We start from the raw sequence: 13,995 nt of genomic DNA on the forward strand, positions 1-13,995 counted from the left end.
GACGGAACTCTCAGGGGATGAGCGGATAATTAGAGCGAATGGAAACCGGCGGTGAAACAGAGGAGAGAAAACGATTTAATAAAAAGCGTCAGCGTCCGTCAAGAACCAGGACCTTCAGCGATTATTACAACGACAAAATCAAAGTGCTGTTTCCAAGGCTCCAAGGTTGTTCAAAAGATTTGTTCCCTTCTCTTAATGAATCATGGGGTGTGTTTTGGGGGCGTAACATGCTCCCGACTTCCCATTTCACTTTGTAGGATCGATGTTCTACTCGCCGCCATCGAAAACAGGTCATTTCTGTTCAAACACGTGGTTTATGTTACCGGTCGAGGGCTTCAGTAGGGATTATTGCTCACATCATACATTGTTTCTGCGACTCCCCATTTTACGTGTAGACTGGTTGTGTATTTATTGCTCATTTGTCAGAAACGGGGGACTTTTTCCGCTGCGGCCCCTGGCCTATTTAAAGCTAAGATGACGTCCACAAAAAGTGAAGATGAAGTCCTGCGTCGGATTGGGCATCGTCGCAGCACAATAAGGTGCTCGCTTGTGAGTCACACACACCAACACACACACACACACACACACACACACACACACACACAGCAAGATCCTTACAGGCCCTTGGGGATGCATTCCAGGGTGACGCTTTGACCTCTGAGGGCGTTCACTGTGGTGTGGGAGCCGGTGGGTCGAAAGAGGTGGGGTTTCCTACCATGGCCAACATCGTTACCTAGATAGAGGAGAGAGAACATATACAGTAAACTGAAGCACCTTCATTGGAAATGTGTTACTCAGACAATTCTACAGCACCACCAAACTGGAGGATTTCCTCTAAATGGATCAAACGCAAGGGTCTGATTTATGGCAGGACTCTTGGCTTAAGCTGCATTATCATTTCTCTGTATTCGTTCTTAAAAGATCCACTTCCACTTCGTCATAGGTCTGCGGCGTTTCCTTGTGTGAGTGTGTGTCTGTTCACTCACTGGGCATGACGGTGAGTCTCACGGAGGTCTCGGGGAGAATGGTCCTGGCCGCCGAATACTGGGCGTTGCAGACGTAGTCGTCCCTGCTGTCGCTCTTTAGAAGATTAGCGAAGTACAGGCTCCCGTCGAGGCCCACCATCACTCTGTCGTTCTGCTTGATGTGCACCATCTCTGAGGCACACAGAGCCAGGGAAGTTGAGGCGCCGCGAAGGCAGTAGGGGGAATGTGAACAAACAAGCAAGTGATTTATTCATTCCTCTTTCATTTAATGTGCAAAGACCCTGTTAGTGCCAGCAGCACGAAAGCTTTGTTTCCCTCAATATTCAAGCAGCCTCAAGTCGAGGGGAACTCTCTTTAGAGCACTGCAGTATTGATTTTCAAGTCAGACCAGACTGACAACTTGAAAGGCATTTTATCATCATGAGAGGGGGAGGCCAAAAAAAGAAGAAAGAAAATAGATTAAATATGAAGAGTCCAAAAACATCAGCTGATGGTGCCGCATTCATTAGTTTGAGTGGAAATGAGTGGTGATGCCAACCCCTGCAACAGGTTCTCAGCCGCAGAGGACGGAGGAAAACAAACGCTGCGAAGCTGCGGAGGCCGACGCGCAGACTGGACAAGAACCAGAAAAAACAAGAAATGGTCTGTCTGTCACGCCGAGTGGCCGCTAATGAAACTGGACAGAGGAGACCGGAAGCCAGGACGAACGACAGACTCACTCTTGTCCATCCAGTGGATGTGTGGAGGAGTGGAGCTCTCCGGAGGGTTGCAGGACAGGACGACGCTTTCCCCCTCGAATGCCCGCTTGTGTATTTTCTGTTGCTTTAGGAGAACCGGTTGAGCTGAGACACAGAGAAACAAACACACTGAGCTGAATCTCACCGCAACCCGTCGATTTTGTACAGAAACAAGAAACGGGATTGCACCTCTGCTCTTCAGGCGCAGCAGTGCAGTCGCCATCATCTCTTTTACCAGGAAGCTGCAGATGATGCAGCACGATGCTGCAGCAAGCCTGAAAGCAGTCGGTGCTCCTTTAAAGTCCTGTTTCAGCAGAGGCGGCTCACATCCAGCACAGAGGCTGGTTTTTTTAAACTGGATACAGCATTTATTGCTTCACAGTGGCTGTAGTATTATCGATCAGAGGAAATGGCAGGACTACTAATGGCAGCAGGAGGAGGAGGAGAGAGTACATTTCACAAACAATGCTGGGATTGTTCCCGATCACCAGGGCGGTGAAATGAGAGACGCACAGTTTATTCTGCATCGTTATGTGATCACGCGGCCTTAACTCTGCATTAACTGACTTTTGTTTTTTTGGGACTTGGCAAACTAGGATACAGTTTCCTTTTTACAAGTCCAGGAGACAAGTCCACCTGATGAATCTAAAGCTACATCCCTACTACGACGCTTCTGCTTTAAAACATCTTCCGATTTTGAAGGAATTTAATAAAAGGTGTTAAGTGTATGTTTTCATAAGTAGCGTATGCATTTATTAAATCTAGTGCCATAACCATGGACCTTTGACCTTGTAACCAGTTCATCCTTGGGTCCAGGTGGATGTTTGTGCAAAATTTGAAGAATTTCCCCTCAAGGCGTTCCAGAGATATGACTCATGACAATAGGACAGATGGAGAAGTCTGTTACTTAACAACAGTTTTGCAAACAGACCGTCAAAAACAAGCAGCGACAACTATCAGAGTCACACATTTAAAGACATCTATATCATCAATGTCCTACATTCTTGGATCAGATACTTTATGACAAATAATCTTTGTTTGTTTTTTCCATTTAGAAACAGTATCAGAAAATAAAAAGATTCTAGATTAATTAATTTCATTTTATTTTATTAGATACGGAGCGAATGGGTATTTATTATTATCCTGCCTGCATAATTTCAGTCTTCCTCTATCTAGAGGAATCTCAGACATTTTCATCAATTGATCTTTTCTGTGACCGGTTTGTGTTAGCAGGACGGATATCGCAAGAGATGGTATCAAATATAGGATTTTTCAAAAGTAGGTTTCTCCTCCTTGGAAATGGCTTCATGCAGCTGGTGCTTGGTTACTGTCTTTTCCTATCGGTTCTCTTCTCTAACCAGTGTTTGCTTCTATCGCAGGCCGAGCACAGTCAGGTGAAATGCTGACTTCCCAGCACCGCCTCATGCTTGGCAACCCCCGTGCACCCTCCCGACCTAGTGACGTCACCGCTCTGTCTCCGGGAAATGGTTGCCACGGTAACATGAGATGAGAGAGCAGAACAGGTGGCCCCAGTCAACCCTCACTGAGTCAGTGAATCGTTTCTGTGCGTGTAGGAGAAAGGAAAAGAGTGTGTATGTGTGTGTGTGTGTGTGTGTGTGTGTGAGTGTGTCTTACTGTACATCCTTCATAACATTTCATTCAACCTGTGAGTCAGCACGTGTTATACAGTACTCATTTTTGTTTATACATATTTATATTGTACATATTGTTAATTTGTGTGACTTACGCTCGACGATGACTTGCACGGTTTGCGTCATGGCGGTCCCCAGGGTGTTGGAAGCGTAGCAACGGTATAAGCCTTCGTACGAGTCGAGGAGCTCATCCCCTTCGGCTCGCAACGTCCCCGACTCTTTATACTCCGACCCAAACACCTCGCCATCTTTCACCCACCGGAAACTGCAGGCAAGAGGAGACCACATCAACAGCATTTCGAAGACAAATTGACAGCAAGTGTGAAAGCCTACATTCCTAAAATTACACGACAAAGAAATATGTCCGGATACCTGCTGACATTTGACACTGGATAAGTCTGGTGATATTCTATATATTTTTTCCACATTGACAAAAAACAATCATAACCAACCACGGGTTAGTGTCTCAGCACTTCTTGATTTATTTGCCCTGTCTGTGCCTCTTAGCTCCACTGGTTCCGACTGAATACATAAAGTTTCAAAAACAGTTCAGTAGACAAAACTATACATTTGTGAGATTTACATCTTCAGTATGAACCACTGAACGTGGTACAGAGCCACAGACAGAGTAGAGAAGTCAGAGAGTAGTGATTAAGACTAGGACTGTTTGTGGACAGTCACAAAACCATAGAACGTCGCCAGCCCCATCTTCTTTAATAGTAATAGTGAAGTTTGAATTTGAGAAAGAGACGCAGATAGAGAGAGGACGGAGGTCGGAGAGAACGGAGGGGAGGAGATGGAGGAAAAGAAAAGAACCCAGAGAAATGGAAAGGAAGTGACATGATTTTGTTATTGCTGTGATTTTATTATAAGAGCATTTGTTGCCATGCCAACAGAAAGGCCAGAGGGAGGAAGTGGGCAAACAGCTAGACACAAACATATGTCTTGTTTGTCAATTATATTTGTGTACACACACACACACACACACACACATACACACACGCTTGGTAAATGACACACAGGAGTCACGGCCGTACTGTACGTACGTGGGTGCTGGGATACCCGTGGCCTCACAGGGCAGATATATGTCCTCTCGAGAGAAGGCTGTGTACGATGTCGGCATCTCCGTCATCACTGGGGGCTGCGATACTTAAAAACAGACACACGGGCAGTAATGAAATACTCGGGGACGTACAACTGATTATAATTATCGATGAGTACAGGCAAGCGAATACACAGTCCAGTGGACAATACAAACATGGAACACACACACACACACACACACACACACACACACACACACACACACACACACACACACACACACACACTTCACTGTTGTTCACACAACGAGGAGAGCCACTTACTGTTATGCACTTTATCTGTTTGTCCACAAGAAGGCAGTCAAGGGGAGAGCAGAGAGGACAAACTCAGACAAGGGTTAGTTGAAACAAAACAGGTACGAGCCGAAGATGCTGCTGTTGATTTAAGACGCTGGACGCAGGTGAATTATTCATACTACTTGATCAGAAATACCGTTGACATTAGAATGACTCTTCTAAAGTATTTTTCCTCCTCTCTGTTTTTGGACTCAAACTCGCTGGCGTCCCGGATCAACTTTCATCTTTTTTTTCTCTCTCCACCCCCCCCCCCCCCCCTTGTGTCTCCTTCTCTAACCTTCCCTCCTTTCATTTGTCTTTCTCCTTCACTGTCCTTCTTCATCCATCTCTTTTTCTCTCTCTCTCTCTCTCATTTACATCTTCTCTTCCTCTCCTCCTCTCCTCCATGTCCTCCTCTCTCTGCCACGCCCAGAGGAGAAGGTCGTCGGCTGAAGGTCGAGAGATGGACCCGACTCCTCCTCCTCATTCCCTCTTCCCCTCCTCCGGGACCACCATTGCTGAGCCAGCTGACCTTTGAACTTAACCTCCAGCGACAGAGGTCAGTCTAACCTGATTGTGTGGATAAGTGTGTGTTCATCTTTGTGCTTATGTGAATGTGTTTACCTGTTTAGTTTGTTATGTCAAACAAAGACCAGAGCAAACACAGATACTCGCGGATAAATGAACAAGGCAAGAAAATGACAGAAGACGTTATCTATCATCTCAGCACGGCATGAAAATGCAGTGATTGACTGAAAACTAATTAGAAAGTTCTAAACACTGGGAATATTTGTGGGAGCAACAATTTACTACTTTGATAGTTGAAAAGTTAGAAATCGACCATCTACTTAACCCCCCCTCTAAACCGTGATCATCTAATTTACAACACATTTCTTAATATATATTTTGTTAAAGAAATTAAAAAGTTGGCTGTCGAGTCGATTGACCATATTTTACTAACCCTGAAATCGGGAGTATTAAACGTACTGCACACACTTGATGCACGTGCACATACAATTGCTGACCGGATAGCATGCTAACAGGTTCTGTCAGCAGGTTATGATATCTATATATCTGTTACAGTCAATCTTCTTGCAACATTTTTCTGATGATTCTATCAACAAATGATAGGCCTCCTGTTTTTGTGTGAATCATCTGTGAAATCAAAAACCTTATATTTCATAAATGTGTATTGAGTGAAAGCTTGACGGGCACAGAAACAGTTATAACAATTGGAAGGAAAAGTCCTATTTGTTTTATCAGAGACAGTTTCACAATTCTGACACTCCTCCTTATCAGAGGAGGAGCTGTGATACTAAGATCAGATCATTTCCCCTCTCTCTTGTGCAGCAGCAGATGACAGCACTACTGAGAAAGCTGCCACTTAAGTTGATTTGAATCCAAATTTGAGCAGTCATGGTTCTGTGTTGTGCAACAAAAAAAAATCTAGTTTTTGTAGAGTCCCTGCTCTCACCTCTGAACGGACTCGGGCCCAAACTGAGGGACAGACGGTTTCTCAAAAGTGAGGCTGAAGTAATTCAAAGTGGTGACCATAACATGAACCTATTAGTCAAATTATCCAGGAGAGTCACATGAATTTGTTAATATATTAAAGTGATGTATCGAGGAAATGGCTCACGGAAAGATTTGAGATGTGAACACAGAATGGGGAAAAAAACCACTTCCTCCCATTTTGTAACTTTATACTTCCGCTGAGACGTTCGCGGCGGAGGGGTACTCACAGTCTTTGGGGATGTGGATCGCTCCCTGAGCAAATGGAGGCGTGGAGGAGAGGAAGGACAGAGGGAGGAGGAGGAGGAGGATCAGGGGCAGGGCGGGGGGACACGGCCCCCTATAGCCCATCCAGCGACGCTGTGACACACACATCTCTCAATGTCCCATCAAAAGTGATGCGGGACACCCACACACTCATCAACACATAAAACAACACACACACGCCCCCTCTCTCGACTTATGCACGCGGCCGGACACACACCGGGGACCTCCCAGACCCTCCCGAGAGCGCACACGAGCAGAGCGACGACGGTGTGTGTCAAGTTGGCAGGTGTGTGTTGCTTTCACAGCCAAAAGTGAGGCTCTGGATGAGGGTACACAGTCTCTGCTCCTGCAGTGGAGGGGAGAGTGAGAAGAAGAAGGGGGGGGGGGGGGCGTTGAACCCGAGAACAAAGGGAAGGGATGGGGGGAAGGAAGGGAGGGGGGGTGAAAAGAAAGCAAAGAAATCATTAATTTCAGCAAACATAAATCATCTCAAAATAACACAAATATTAATATATTCCAAAGGGAAGTTGACCTACAAATAAAAAAAAGTCACAATTAATTGGATGCCTGTATGTGTGTGTGTGTGTGTGTGTGTGTGTGTGTGTGTCAAAGACGAAGGGATCAGGTCATCTGATAAAGGCAAGATCAGATCAAAGCTGCAGGAAACATCTTCTCCGCTAATGACATTACAAAGACAGATTTTGTGTGCGCGCGTGTCTCTGCCACACCAGCTTCATTCCCATTCATCTAAACATCTTCTCCTTTGTCCCTGCCCGGTGACTGAGCACTGACCCGTGACGGCAGCAGGAGTGTCGGCGGTGGTGGGTGGGGGGGGTTGTTAAAGCAGACACAGATGGAGCAGACTTTCTCCCTTTTGTTCCCTCATATTGCCGCCTGGCCACGCAGGCCAAAACCTCACAACGCCAAGTTTGGTCATTTTTTTTGGTTTTTTGGATTGTGAGGGATCACCCGCTCCACCGTGGGTTGATCTTAAAGCTGGTTAAAATCCCTCTCACAATCTTCTCTGCACAGTGTTTTCTTACACTCACAGTGACTCCGTAACCGGCTGTGGCACTTCAAATCCTTTGAACTTTGAGCAGCGGCCTCCTTTTATGGGCAAACTTTTATGAAACAAAACAGGGATGAAACAAACGCAAGGAGATCCCTGCGAAGTTGAAATAAGCCGCGAGATCCGGTCTCGTCAGAGCCACGACGTCGTTCCCTCTCCTCTTGTTATTGGAGTTTTCCAAACACGGTATGTTTGAGAAAAATGATTTTTTTCATATGCTACTAATCTTTTTGGCCCGCTTCATTTTGAATGCAGCCAGCAAATGTGACTTCTGCCTGAATTCCTCTGGCTGGATATTTCCTGGGGCTGGAGGCTCTTCTAGTCCACTTGCACAAGTCAAAGGAATTTGGATGAAGGATGTACAAAGTGCAGGACTTCTGGAGTTCAGGTCCCTCATAGCTATGGGCTCTTTCCAAAACAAGGAAGGATACACCCGGTGCTAGTTTTACACCAGCACAGTTGACGTTTTCCTGAAAATGTAAAGAAATAGATTTCATACTGAGTTTATTCATATTTCTTTGTCTTATCACGTGGTTGCCCTGAGTGAGACTCCATTCAGGCCGTGACCAACTCGGATTTGTCTGACAATGAGAGATTCAAAGTTTTCGTTCTGCTGTGACATCATCAAACTGGTCGGGCTGCGCTGACACTGAAACACAGACATCCTTGAAATGGAAACAGAACACAAGGGCACACACACACACACACACACACACACACACACACACACGAGTGACAGCTGGCAAATGTAGACCCCCTCCTATATCTAATAATTACGCAACCTGTCCTCAACGCTCTCTCTCTCTCTCTATTTCTCACACACACACACACACACACACGCACACACGCACACACACACACACACACACACACACACACACACACACACACACACACACACACACACACACACACACACACACAGGGACAGGAAACATACATGACCCCCATTTCAGATCCTATTGTTGTCAGATCCACACCCATCTCGTGTTCTGTTTTGACTCTTGACTCACTCACACACACACACACACATACACGCGTGCACACACACACACACACACACACACACACACACACACAATCTGTCCTGCGTCATGGTCACTTAAATACACACGCACAGACATATGAACACACACCTGCCCCAGGGCCCTTAGGGCTGCTGTTACCTGCCAGGCTTATTTACAAAATAAATGACCCATGAATGTGTGGGTGTGTGTGTGTGTGTGTGTGTGTGTGTGCATGTGTGTGTGTTGGCTGTTAATGGGGGGAAAGATAACGACCAGCAGCGGGGGCTCCCTCATGTAGTGAGAACATACAGAAAGTGTAACAGACGTGCAGAAAAAAATGAATGATTGGTGATGATGTAAATGTCCCAGCATGCACCAGTTCTTAGTGATAATGTCTGCCTCGTGCGTGGCGACAGCACACACACTCTGGTTTGCTGCTGTTGAAAACGAAAAAAGATTATTCATGTGGACTTCCTTTAATTTAAATATTCATGTGCCTCCTACTGCGTTGCCGAGTTAAGGAGGAGGTGGGGGGTGGGGGGCTGCTCATTAATGAGTTAAGTCTTAATCTACAGATGCACAATGGCGGATCGTCTCCTTTTCAGGAGTGTGTCAGTGTGTCTACATTGAGGTTGCAGCTTAAAGATCCTTGACCTCCTCTCGGCTGCAGTTCACGGTGCACGATGACATTCGCCGCACGGTGTTGTTGACTTTTTCATCGTCCCTTTGTCATTCAGCCACTTGAATTGAATCAGACAGAGAGACATTAGAGAGCTGGAAAGTCCATTAAGGATGTAGAGATGAGTGATGTGCACGCGGAGTTTTCAAATCCTATAAGTGCTGCTACCCTCTACGCCTGAGTCTGACTTTCAAATACTGTATGTATATATATATATATATATATATATATATATATATGAAGCACTTTATTTTACACTCCCTATTCACCATTATAATAACATATAAATGGTTTATAACCCATTATAGTGGAGAAGTAAGCAGATATAAGTCTTTATTAATGTATTTCTCAGCAACTCTAACTCCTTCGAGTGGACGCTCACAAGTGAAAGCTGTCGTTAACATAGCATAATAAATTATGTTTTAATGTGAGAAATTATAATTGTTGACAAATGTTGCACATTGACAATGAAAAAACACACTTTGAAATGTGTGATTCGTGAAGGGTCCTTTCTGCATCAATCATAGACAGAGCATATGAACAGCCATTGTATTTAACCAGGTTTCACAGCTGGGATCTTTGAGACGTTGTGATGTGTCATATATTGATGTTCTCATAAATTTTAGGGAAAGCAAAGGGCTGTCTGTCAACCATGAGTATGTTTGGGTTTTTCTTGTTTGAGGGACAGGCTTCTCCACGACCACAAACACAGCGCTCCGTCTGGTGTCACTGTCCTGAACAATTTGTTAAAGGTCAGTGAAACAAAGTGAGCGCTGTAAATCTCAATGACAGCCTCATGGAGCCAGTTCAGACCCTGTGGGCAGACATATTTCTGTTCTGTACCAGTTAACATTGAACATACAGTACTAATTTCCTCTTTGCCCCCCCCCCCCACCCTTCCTCCAGGGTCCTGAGCGTCCCACAGAACCTGAGGGGCTTTAGAGAGCAGAGGCAGGTGGAGCAGCCGGTCCACTGGGAGGCCTGAGGGGAGGTGTGGGAGGAGGGGAGGCCGGGTCTGGTGCAGGTGGGACGTCTACAGGGAGGGCGGAGGCAGGAGGGCATGGGGGGTGGTGGTCACAGAGTTAGGGGGGGTGCAGGTGGACGGATGGTGTGCGACAGAGCGAGAAATTAATTCATTGATAGATTCCGATTTGCAGTAAAGAACCGGGAAGTGTGGATGGAGAGATTAAGCAAAAGCAAAGAAGGAGGAAGGGGAGACAGAATAGGGAACTCCCCCGTAAATGCACACATAGATGCACCAAATACACACACACACACACACACACATACACACACACACACACACACACACACACACACACACACACAAAGAGAACACACAGAGGAGGAGAGAAAGAACTCTTCCCAGTTTGTCCCTCCCACTTGGCCGCGTAACCTAAATTCACCTAAATCCATTATTTATTACATACCTCATATCACAAACACACACACACACACACACACACGAACGCTGGCCATGCTACAGCCTCAAGTAAAGAGGTGGGGTCAGCAACCTATAGGTGATTTAATCTAAATGTGTGTGTGTGTGTGTGTGTGTGTGTGTGTGTGTGTGTGTGTGTGTGTGTGTGTGTTTGTGTGAGTGAATGAGTCTGTGCGTGGTTGTGTGTGTGCGTGTGTGTGTAGATCACTGAGCTGATGTCCTTCACATCAGGCCTCATAAATATGTAATGGGACTGTCATTTTAATAAAGCACCACTGAGTTAAATGTGTCTCTGTCTGAGAGGGGAGACGACGTGAGTGTGTGAAAACCTGTCTCCCATTATTACATTTATATACCAGAAATCAACTATAGTAATAATTAACATCATCATCATTTTTTTTAAATGAAGACATCTGCTAAATGTTCAGTGACAACATATTTCATTTGTTTTCCTCAGAATTTAAAACATCATGTTTCCGTTTCACTCAGAGAACATGGCTAATGTTACGATCATGGTCTCGGTTAAATGTGAGAAAAAGTCACTAGTGACCTGAAACATGAGACATATGGATTTTAACCACAATCTTTTCCTCAGCCTTTACCAGAGTGCTTTAGTTCCCTTGAGCTGACCACATGCTGGACTCATGAACCTGAGTCTCTGGTGTCAAAGTCCTGAACTGTGGAGATCCACATCATCAGGGTTATTATCTTCAGGTTTTAAATGCCCCTTTTTAATCTTCTCGGCATCAAAAATATTGACAGCCCTTTTGGAAAACAGGCCTTTATATTATGGTGACAGTGAAAATTTTTGTTTTTGGTGAAACAGGAAGGCAGGTGAGGGAGGTGGGAAGGTGAGGCCAGCGGCCCGCCACACCTCGGCATCGTGCTGTATTGTCTTCGCTGCATGGACTGTAAATAAAGATGGATGGAAAAGTGAAGCCGAATCATCTGGATCGCCCCCTGATGGCTGGCTGCAGTATAGGTCTTAAACCCCGCCTCCTCCAGGTTAGTGGACACCAAACTGCCTGGATGTGTGATTTCATCATATTCTGCTCCCCACATCCAGTCTTGTATCTTCTCTGGTAACTGACACACAAGTTCATTTTAGCTTCATGACTGTGTTAAATGAGTTACCCCTCTGATGTCAACATCAGCTCCATCATTTTCAGTAAATGACCTCACACACACGCGCACACACACACACACGCACACGCACGCACACGCGCGTCTGTGTTAAGCTGCCTTTGTGTCCGCGGCTAACTAGCCTGGGAGTCCCTGTGGATGAGGGGAGATGAATAACTCAATAAACACGAGGTTTCTGACCCTGGAACAAAGCACATCCACCGACGGGCCTCCAACCTCCTGCCGTCGACTTCTTCTTCTTCTTCTTCCTCCTCCTCTCCTTCCTCCTCTCCTTTCTTTGTTTTCTCGCTGCATGTGCCTTTTCGTCCATCGTTAACTACTTCTGCCGTTGTGTTTGTCTGTGCGGCTTCTCCCTCGAACTGCCTGTGAAACTGCTCTAGGCATGAAAACTGCCCTGTCTTATCAGCTTCAAACATAAAAGAGGGGCTGTGGAGAGAGAAGAGCATCCAACCCCCAGTAATTGAGTCGCTGCACATTTACCCATGTCCCTTCAGGATGAACTGCACCAACTTTGTCCATCAGCTGGTCGAAATTGTATTATTTAATATTAATATTAATTATGAATAATTTGGGCATTAAATGCTAAAGCAACAAAGTGCATTTGATTCAAGCTTAAATGTGACTCAAGCTTTCAATGAACATACAAAAACCTCACTTGTGTGTGGAGCGTTGAGACTTTCCTCACATTGCCACATTAAACAAACGGAAATGTCAGATTTCATGTGTCATCGTTTGAGCTCTTACGATGGCACCATCCCTGATGCGTTCAACTCTTAATCAAGTATCAAAAGTAGCTGATTATGTTTTGTGGATTGACTGTTTCATCAAGGGAATTTCAGAGCTCGAGCATCTATAGATATGTATGTTTGTCTGTCAGACTATGGGACGGCGTTGTGTTGTTTTCCTTTCAGATGGGATGGGGGAGACTATTACCCGCTGGTCCCAGAGCGCATCGCAAAGCCATTCATATTCAAATCAGCCCTTATTGGCGTGACATTGTTTAGCCACCTCTGGATTACCCCCTACCCTCCTCCAACCACACACACACACACACACACACACACACGTCATTGGACACAAAGTCAGTTTCCTGCGTTTTTTTCGTGTGATTTGATAAACGAAGCGGCTGCACAGGAGTGCATAAATCAGTCATTAGTGACGGTATGTTGCTGGATAAACAGCAGCTCCCGCACTAGGTGGCTTCCTGGCTCGACTGGGGTCTATTAGATTCAGCCGAGGGGGGGGCGAGTGGCACCAGCTGTGAAAGGCCACAGTGAAACAGAGCACTCTGGGCGGTATATACCAGACCCGCGGCTGCACATCTATCACTGCCATCCCACAAAACAAACACACAGAGGAGAGAGCGGAGACGGGAGGCAGCACGGTCACATACAGTGACTGAACTATCAGCGAATTAAAGGGAAATTAATATTAAATTCATCAGCATGAAACAGGTCAGGTTGTACAGGGACGAAAATGAAATAATCCTCTGAGTCCGCTGTAATTGACCAATGCAATCTAAGAATATTAAAACACTCTGGATTAAAACCTGAAATCATGTCAACTCCAATAGCGATAATGTAAGCGCGATGCTGTGAAGCCTCAGTAAATGGATACAGAGTCCCAGCCAGTGGAGCTTGCCGTGCTGCACTGTCAATCAATACGTGACATGATGGTGTATCATGTGTGCTGTGCGAGTCGGGTGCAGTTAGCCGACGCCATTAAGATGCTGCTTAACCAGCAAGATCAGTGAGCAAGATTGTTGCTGCTTCCTCTCCGAGAAACAACTAGAACAAATCACACACACACACACACACACACACAGACGCCGACCAGACGCCATGTTCAGCAGCAGAGAAACATCGAAGGCATCGAACCTGCATTAACTCAAAACAATGAGCTGAAAGATGCTAAAACACACAAAGAGCTGAGGGGAACTAAGCTTTTTCTTGGTGGGCTCATTATTAAAGGGGAACTATTGAACACAAATGTATTCATTTGATCAGTCACTGATAGGAAAAATGTTGATCGCAGCAGCTTCAAATGGGCATTTTCCGACTCGGCTGGGCGCCGTTGTTGCTTCTCTGCAAACCACGGCTGTAAAACTTTGTGGGGCCTGAGGC

The 13,995-nt window shown here is 45.6% G+C and overlaps 1 protein-coding gene across 3 annotated transcripts in view; it reads right to left on the reverse strand.

Annotated features, from left to right (window-relative positions):
• The window catches only part of LOC118317358 (neural cell adhesion molecule L1.1-like), a 35,119-nt gene that overhangs the window by 13,834 nt on the left and 7,290 nt on the right, over positions 1-13,995 (reverse strand). For 2 of the 3 annotated variants that reach the window (XM_047331071.1, XM_035645986.2), the window contains exons 2-8: positions 6,497-6,879; positions 4,743-4,757; positions 4,422-4,524; positions 3,471-3,640; positions 1,706-1,828; positions 987-1,157; positions 619-733 (exon numbers count right to left, since the gene is read on the reverse strand). In XM_047331071.1, the coding sequence (XP_047187027.1) occupies positions 619-733; positions 987-1,157; positions 1,706-1,828; positions 3,471-3,640; positions 4,422-4,524; positions 4,743-4,757; positions 6,497-6,641 (842 nt within the window). In that variant the 5' untranslated portion in view covers positions 6,642-6,879. The remainder of the gene's footprint in view (positions 1-618; positions 734-986; positions 1,158-1,705; positions 1,829-3,470; positions 3,641-4,421; positions 4,525-4,742; positions 4,758-6,496; positions 6,880-13,995) is intronic. The other variant, XM_047331072.1, reaches the window with a different exon arrangement.

This window comes from Scophthalmus maximus, chromosome 3 (assembly GCF_022379125.1).
Source record: "Scophthalmus maximus strain ysfricsl-2021 chromosome 3, ASM2237912v1, whole genome shotgun sequence".
Classification (NCBI taxonomy): domain Eukaryota; kingdom Metazoa; phylum Chordata; class Actinopteri; order Pleuronectiformes; family Scophthalmidae; genus Scophthalmus; species Scophthalmus maximus.